The sequence below is a fragment of the Symsagittifera roscoffensis genome, chromosome 3, assembly GCF_963678635.1.
Source record: "Symsagittifera roscoffensis chromosome 3, txSymRosc1.1, whole genome shotgun sequence".
NCBI lineage: Eukaryota > Metazoa > Xenacoelomorpha > Acoela > Convolutidae > Symsagittifera > Symsagittifera roscoffensis.
The window spans coordinates 76039717-76048747 of record NC_087064.1 but is presented as its reverse complement, the minus strand read 5'-3'; the positions used below and the strand labels follow the sequence as shown (position 1 = coordinate 76048747).

The window sequence follows — 9031 nt, the reverse complement described above, 5'->3', positions numbered from 1 at the left end:
AACAGGTATTCTTCTAAACGCATCATGACAATGACGATAACAGAAAAGAAACTATAAGTGACGCTTGGCATGCTAGAGCGGAGATAAATAAATGATCGAATCAACCTTCTCAAGCTCTTAGAGACGATTCATGGATATGGATTACTGCAGTTAACATGGAGAAAATTTCTCAGCTTCAACAAAGAGTCTTCGGAAGCAAGCAAGTAACTCGGAGGATCAGTAGAAAACAATTTGTGGCCCTTCATTTTTGCGAGAATCTCGATCCTGAATATCAGATTGTATGGGAAACTGATAATGATGGGACTGAAGCTCTTGACTCTGATCGGCTTATAGTTTTCTTAGACAACAGAGTCAGATTTTTGGAGGTCGTTCAAGCAGCTCACAAATCTTTTAATAGAAAAGTCGATGTCACAAGATTGACCTCTAGTTACCTCAATGTAAAGCTCCTGTTAGCCAAAAACTACATCCGAATTGGCACTGTGAGAAATACAGATTGATAGCGCTATCAAACCGAAGAAATGTTTGTCTACCAGTCACGATATCCAGTATCACTGTGTAATGCATAATTACTCTAGCGTTAACTAGACCTTCTTTTTTCTAAGCCAGCTCGCAAATAAAAGTGTTCATTGAAAGTGTTCATTTGGTGACACTATTGCTATTATCACGATCTGTAGCTTTGGAAATTTCGTAGTATCTGTTCTCTACTTTATTTGTGGCTAGTGTTAGTTGTTTATTCAGCGTACGTGGCTGAGTGGTTAGTGCGGGAGACTCAAAATCTCTAGGTCGCAGTATCGATTTCGATATTTAGCCGAATTTTTGCTAATTCGAGGCTTGTTCCTACGTTTTTTATTGCGCTTAAGTAGTATGTAAAAGTGGCTAAGAAAATGACCACTTTTAACTCCCCTCCTCGTTTTCCGGTGTGCCGTTGCAATGACCACTTGTATCCCCCTAAGGGGTTAAATCAACTTTTCGGATATCTATATTTTAAGCGTGGTTGAAATTGGTCATTTATTGGTACTCTATGGCACCAGCTCTTTATCTAATGTAGATCTCTTCAAGAGGAATGTTTTTGAGTTTGAACCCGCCGAAAGGGATAACATACATGTCCCGTTTTTGTCTGAGAAAAATTGGAACACTTCGATATTTGTTTACTTCCCGCTCTAAAATATACAAAACTTTTCTTGGTATTTGTAAACAGTTCAAACCAATCAGAAAGGGTGCCATTTTTACCCAGGGTTTTGCGGCGGCATTACTACTCACCGGTGTTCTCCTGTGAAACGGCTTGAGCGCCGCCGGTTATTCTGCATTGGGAACAAACCAGCAATTGTTACTATTGCCAAATGTTAAGAAGAGCAGTGTACGGTTCAAAAATATCGGTGCCCGAAGCTATAGCCCATTCGCGGTTTTACTTTGATTTGGAGTCTATGTTGGAGAAGGTGGAAACAGTGAGAAGTAATCATGCCTACTCGAGCACAACCGTAATCGAAAATCACGAACCCAGCAGTTTTTGCCTTGTAGTTGTGGAAGCTGGAAACCCGCAACCGGTGTTCTATTTTTCACTTCGAGGAATGGACGCGATGACTAAAATTGTTCAAATGCTAGAAGTTTTGGCACATGACTTTCATAATAAAAAACGAAGATTCCCGAACTACTTCGGAAGCACCACTAATCTTGAAATCAGTGACAATTGCTGGATTTTCGAAGACGAGTTTTCCAAAACTAACGCAAAAGTATTGGACCAAAATTATTTCGATGGATCATTCCCCGGATGGGCGGGCTCACAACAATTGCAACATCCTGAGACGTACCATATAATTCACCCTTATCTTTGCTCACAATCTTCGAAATATCGTTTGCACGATGTACTGAAGCGTCTGCAAGATACTAATATCAGAAACACCTTTTTGGTCATTCCTCTCAATGAAGAAAAGTTTATTTCACTTACAATGAAAGTGTGGATTAGATCGTACATTAACGAAAAAAGAAATGTCTGTAATATCTACGAAGAAATCGTTTTGTGGACAGTTTTAAACCTTTGAACAGCTCACTAGATGAGCTGGCTCGGAATCTACCTGTGGACAAGTTCATATACCTCAATAACCATTTTGCTAGCCGACAAGAAGAAGATTAAGCCTTGATTAGACGAAAAGGTTACTTACCCTACTCGTATGTTCAAAGCCATGCAAGATACACAGAAGATGGACTACCTGCACGGGACAAGTGGATCAACAAGCTGCAAGGAGGTGCTGTTAGTGTCAGTGAAAAAGAATACCAAGTTGCATTATTAGTGTACACTCGTTTTGGTTGTCAGACGTGGGTCGAATACAGTGATTTGTATCAAACGACTGATACCTTGATTCTTGCATGCGTTTTTGAAGAGCTTAGACGAATGTGTTATGAATTATATAAGCTAGGTTGTACTCAGTATTTCACGGCTAGCAATCTCTCAAGGGATGCGTTTTTGCGAGCATGCAAGGCTGACCTCCAGCATGCAAGACTGATCGGGAGCACTTGGATGTTGCAGACAACTTCGTCAGGGGAGGCATTGCTAGTGTTTTTGAAAGAAGCCTTGTTTCTGTCAACAACAAATTTGTGAAAAAATACGACCCTAAACAGCCGAGCACTTTCCTCTGTATGATAGACGCGAACAATTTATATGGCGGGATTATGGAGAATTTTCCTCTTCCATTAAAATCATTCGAGCTTAATCATCAAGTAACTATAGCCGAATATCTCAATATGAGCGGAGAATCCGAAATCGGTTACCTTTTGGACGTCGATCTTCAGTACCCCGATCATCTGCACGATGCAGATTCGGATTACCCACTTGCCCCAACAAAAGAAGTTGTGTCCAAAATGTGGCTCTGTGAGCTTCAATCGGACATGAGGGAATAAATGAATCTTTTAGATAAAGTGGGCACCACGACAAAGCTCATACAACACTTCTTTCCAAAGAAAAATTTCTTTTCAAAGTTCATCATAAGGGTATCTATTTTTTTGTTTACTCGCGTTCATTGACTCTTTTCCAACTGTCTGTTGGCTATATTAATACGTAGGAAAATTTTATTGGAGAGAATTTCCGGTCAAATAGTGGTAATAATTGTGCTAGAAATTGACCTGGTATTTCAGAGCTATCATCAATATAATTTCTTAAGTAAGTAGCAACGCTAAAGAAAATTAGTTTTGTGTTTTTCTGGCCAATAGGTAATATTTTGTCGTAATTGAGTGACTGATTGACTGAAAAAGGCGATATTTTGTCGTAATTGAGTGACTGATATCCCCATGCATCAACAAATCAGCTATTGTTCCGGAGATTTTTTTGCTTCTGCTATCCTTTTCATTCACAGCTAGGTTCTGATTGTATAAATGAGGGATTCTAGCATCAATTCGTTTTTGCAGAAAGTTTTAGGTTATCGAATGTTTAGTTTTCAGTTTCAGCTAGAGATGCGTGCAAGTTTTAAGGGGAAATTTTACCTGAATGCATATGCAGTTGATTTAACTTGATGGGGCTTTACTTGTTGGATAAGGATTCGTGCGATTTGTCATCTCGACTCCAGCATAAAAATTGCCATTCTTTGTATTCGTCGATTTTACAACCCAAATACGTTTATGGTCAACCTTTCGACCAATTCAACAACTGTGACGATTATCTTAAACACTTTAGCTCGTTTCAGAAAAGTTGGTTTGCATTTTCATGCAATTCTAAATTACCTGTTAGTTTTGGCGAACTGTTTTCTATATTTAAATTGGTGCCAGATAATTAATTAATGTTGAGTGTTTTTAGCTCAGTCATTCATTCGTATCTTTTCGTCGATCGATTTAGGCCAAACAAGTTTTCCGACTGTACATAACGACTGCTGGGTTGCTTATACTTTTTGTTTGGAATGCAATTATATTATATGTATTTACAGGTCTTGAAACTTTTTTAAATCTCTTGTGAAATAAAAGATTGAGGCTTAAAAAATAAAGTATAACATAAGTATTACGTTTAACAAGAGTTTCAAGACCTCTTGTATGAGAGGCGGAGACGTTTGCTTAGTCTCTTTTCTTCTTCACTTCGGCAATATTAATACTGTGTTATCTTTAGTTGCTCAGCTGCAGGTTTTGTGTTTATTATCTTTTTACTCCTAGTACCTACCAATCCAATTCTACTCTTACTACTGCTACATATACATGTTTACTATTGCTATTCCTTCTGCGACTTCTCGTTGTTGTCGTCTAAGTCTACATATGATCCAACTGCAATCTGGTATCTACGCTCAGTTTATTTCTCTAATCTCTAAACCCCCCCCCCCCCCCGCATCCCCGCGTATATTAGCTACACCCACCATACCGTCCAATGTTAACCATCTTTCTGTGCAGAGCTAAAAGTAGGTCATTATGCTGTGTCTGATGATGACCCTATCCATTCTCCAATACCCTTCTTTTCTTTCCAAGCGAATTTGAATGATCTGAAGTGAGAAAAGAGGATGACTGTTTGCGTAGACTGAAACAGAACGACTCTTTAGCTGAAGTTGTCGATGAAATGAATGATGATGATGATAATATCAGATAGATTGATAGATTGAGATGATACGTTAATGCCTGATACAGTTGATTACAGTACTAGTACCATACACAACAATACAATACAATAGACTAATATAAAGAAGCTGTCTGCTGAACAACATTCTATCTAGCGGGCGGACTCCTTACCCTCCGCCCCCGCCAACAGCAGCCAGCATTTTCGTTTTAGTACATGTTTAGTTCAATGGCTAGAATTTATTTTTTAAAATTCAGTTTCACCTTTCGAGCCGAGATCAATCAGAGACGACAACGATGAAGAGCTATTGTGGTAGCGCTAAAAAATTCTGGCAATTTTTTTAAGACTTGATAACTTTGCCAATTTGGAGGATAACAAGTTAGTGGATATGTCCGATGCCACTTGAGAGTTTTTACGAGCGTTGGTTTTTCGGAGCGAGGGTGAAACAATCTAGTAACGTTTATTGGGTCAAAAATTTAGGGGGCTTTAGAACTCTTTTTTTTTCGATTTAAAGGGCCTCTTGCCAAGATGTTTGCTTTCGTTACCGTCTGGAATTTTTGAGGTTTTAGTATGATGATATCCGAAGCATGTAGTGTTTTGTCCCAAACAAAAATTATTTCGATGCAATGTTACAATTAATTTTTCGGCGTAATAGCATTCACCGCAATTGTTTGGTCACCTAGCGAGCTTTGTTAATTACTCATGGCTGTCCAAGGACTCTCAGGGGTTGCAAATCTTGCGTTCAAATGCGACTGCCGAAGTCCTTGTACTTTCTGAAATGTGACGTTTCTTAGTTCCTTTTAAATGTTTTCAAAGAACTTACATATATATAATTTCACAAAATTTTATGGTTTTTCAAAATTTGAATAAAAAGTTTGAATAAAAGAAACTTTGCTTAATTTGAAACTACCAACCCTGTAATTGGTTGCTGTCAGAGTACGCTCAAAGGATGCAGATCTTATTTTCAACATATGCGTTTTTCATGAGTAGTTAAAAATTCGAAGCTTCGGAGGTGCTTTACGCGCTATTTTTTATTTAATGTTAGTTTTATTTTTATCAACTCCGATTCGGTATAATTTATTTTTTTTTGCGTGTTAACTCGGCCTAAATTTCTTTCCGGTTGATACTTAATCTGCTTAGTGGCATCATATTGCATCGCTTGATGAGCGAAACAAATTTCATATGCGTGTGGGTTTATTGAGGGTTAATTTATTTTTTTTGAAATTTTTTCTAATGGAAACTTTTTTTGCCAACAGGTGTCTGCTCAACATTTGATGGATTCATACCGCATGGAAACTTTTCATTTTCTGATTATCATGTTCAGTTTTTTAAAAAAGTGTATTCAATTCAAGACGAGGATATGAAAATTTTGTTGAATCTTATTTTATCGACGGTTTCAAAACTTTAGAGTCGATGAACGTATTTCAGACTCTTATATAGCTCGTGGTGATTTTTGATAAATGTTCGGGAAAAGTCTTAAATTTTTTTTCGCTCAAAATTGCGGTTTGACTTTTGATTTATTCTTGTTAAGTTCAGTTTATTTATTTTGTTGAAAGGAAGGCAAAACGAACAGCAAAAAGTGAAGATCATTAAACGTTGATCAAATTATAGTTTCGAAAAAAGATTTTAATTTACAGATTGTCCAGCGAAATACAAATTTTACTTTTTGATCGATTTTTCTCAAATTGGGTCAATTTTTCGAAAAATATCAATCCTAATTTATTCTTCAAATTCAAAGAGTTTTAAGGCCTCATTTGTTTCTTTAAAGCTCGAAAATTGAAGTTTTTTTTCAAATAACGTCATTTTTTTGGCGTTCGTTTCTCTTTTCCATTTGTCAGTTTGCTATGTTTTTCAGTTTGTGAAATGGAAAATGTTTTCCGATAAGTAAATTGAATTGTCGGGCTTTGTTTGTCTACTTGTGTTTCGTTGACTTAGTTGCAATATCGGGGAATTTTGAATTTTCTTGTGCAATCAGAAATTTTCATCGTAGATGCAAGTATTTTTGATTTAGTAAAAGAGTCGATTTTTTTCTGTTTCCTTGCGTTCAATGACTCTTTTCCAATCGTCCATTCTTCACAGCAAATGGTATAGCGTGGCACCTCTTGCGATGTAGAAATAGTAATTGAATTGAAGCAAGTTAATTCAGCAACATATTTAGCTAATATGTGCAAATTTGATATTCTGTTCTTGGCGTTCCGTTTGAGGGAAGAATCTATATTGGCAGATTTTCCCTTCTACGTCACAAATATTATTGCGGATTCTATATTACTCACTTTCTGCATTCGGGTGTTCTGCACTAAATCATATAGTTAAACCAGCGATAAAGTAAAATCGTGGACAATTTTAATACAGGCATTTGTTTACGGTCCGATTGTTTCACTGACAGTTTTTGACGGAATTTTTTTACACCATCTGAAATATTTCGATGACGTCAGCAAAAATCAAATATATTTCAGCTGTGATCGTTTTTCGCAAAGTTTTGAACGTTAAATAATAGGCGGATTTTCAAAAAAAAAATTGAACATTTTGTCGACCTTTTTTTTAGGTCGACTAAAATGATTTTCTGAGCTCACCCAAATCGCACCGCTATAAAGACCCCATTTTGACCAAATTTGCTGCGCGCAGGCAAATTTTTGAAAAAACAGTCAAAAAAAGGCGTTTTTAGGATTTTTTTTTGGAAAATTTTGACCAAAATCGCGTTTTTTCGGCGCGTGCCCCCCCCCCCCCCCCCCAGACACACAAAATTGCTATATTTTGGCGCCTTTACAAAAATTTTAGGGTCAGTCAGCCAAAAATTGAAATCTCAAAATATTACAAAGAAGGACCCTTTGGGTCGGCTGGGGTCGAATCCCTGAGGGGGGGTGGGGGGGGGGGGCTAAATTCGCTGGTGGCTTGTAGCGGAGTAAGCGACGAATTAATCCGGCAAAAAAACCAAATTAATATAGCGTGATTCGAGTGCGATCTTGTTACCTATCGGCGAAAGTTGTGATGTCCAAGCATCAGTGGATTAATTAATGAATACGGCAATTGACTCGTGGCCATTTTATTGACGTGCGAACTGCAGCTTCCCCTGTCTAGGAAGTGGAAGAAAAAAAATTAAAAGATCCCAGTGCTTGCAACAGTATTTTATCGGAAAATTGCGTGTGGCACAAGCTTTTGTTTGCTGTTACGGGGGTTTCCAGTAAAGCCCATAAAAGAAAATTAGCCAAAAAAATATACCATCTCACAAAATGCATGTGAACAAGGGGCGTTATTTTTGAACAGATTCTAAAGAGAGAACGAGTTAACGAAATAAATTCATGATTTAACGTCTAGTTAAAATAATTAGTTTTCAAACAAAACAAAGTCTTATTTTTTTTCAAGCAAATTACTTCATTCGATAGTTTTAACTTTTCAGGTATTGTAGACTTTTCTTGTAGACTCTTCAGGCATTTAAGGCTAATTCTGATCGCCAACTTTCCTCAGAGCGTCTTCAACCGCGGTAAACTTTTCATCCAGTTCTTTTTTGGCCTCTCTGTGGAATCTAGCAACCAGGATTCGTTGCTCCTCTAGCGCTTCGTCTAGCACTTCCCGCTTTTTTTTCAGTTCTCTTTCATAAATTGAGGACTGTTGGTAAATATTGCAGATATCTTCAGCCCTCTGCAAATCATTGGAGATAAATGTTTGGATGTATGCGTTCATCTTGCTCAAAGTTTCTGATGCTTCTTTTACAGATCGTGAGAAGGCTTCCAACGATATTCCCACTTGCTCGCGTCTTTTTTTTGCTGCCTCGATGCTGAGGACTCTATGAGGACTGCCTCTATGGTCTGAATGAACGCATTCAGAACACAGAGAGACTTCACATTTCTGACAGAACAGGTCCTTGATCTCTCTCGGATGTTCTTCGCAAATGCTGGAGCTAGCAGCCGTAGACAGTCCACTAGCTTGTCCTTCGGCCTGCAAATTTTGCATCATAGCCTGTAAAAAAGAGCAGGTGTTAGAATATATAATATACAGTATTCCCCATGACAGAAGAAGTGTATGACTCAAAGTGATATTAGCAGTAGCGGATTGGGGGGGGGGGCTGACGGACGCCAATCGCCAATTTGACCCCCTGCCAACCCAAAGGGTCCCCATTTTTTGTACTATTTTGAGATATCCATTTTATGGCTGATTGACTTTAAAATTTTTAAAAGGCGCCTTCAGCGTCAACCTATTTTAATTTTGAGGGGGGAGCGCGCGCCAAAAAAACGCGATTTTGGTCAAAATTTTCAAAAAAAAGTGCCTAAAAACGCTTTTGTTGGCCTTTTTTCAAAAAAAATTTAGGGTCAAATTAGGGTCTTTAAAGTGCTTTGGGAGAGCTCGGAAAATCAATTTGTTCGACCTAAAAAAAAGGTAGACAAATTTTTCAATTTTTTTAAAATTAATCCCCCCCTCGAGAAAATTCTAGATCCGCTCCTGGGTATTAGCCAATGGGGATTCCTAATTCAAACATTTGAAAAAAGCATGATAATTACAATACAACCCGAT

General features: G+C 37.8%; 1 protein-coding gene across 1 annotated transcript; it reads right to left on the bottom strand.

Annotated features, from left to right (window-relative positions):
- Positions 1–7960: 7960 nt before the first annotated feature.
- On the bottom strand, positions 7961–8473 carry LOC134841843 (tripartite motif-containing protein 2-like). Its single transcript, XM_063857883.1, has one exon. The coding sequence runs from the start codon at positions 8471–8473 to the stop codon at positions 7961–7963; it is 513 nt and encodes a 170-aa protein (XP_063713953.1).
- Between the last annotated feature and the right edge of the window lie 558 nt (positions 8474–9031).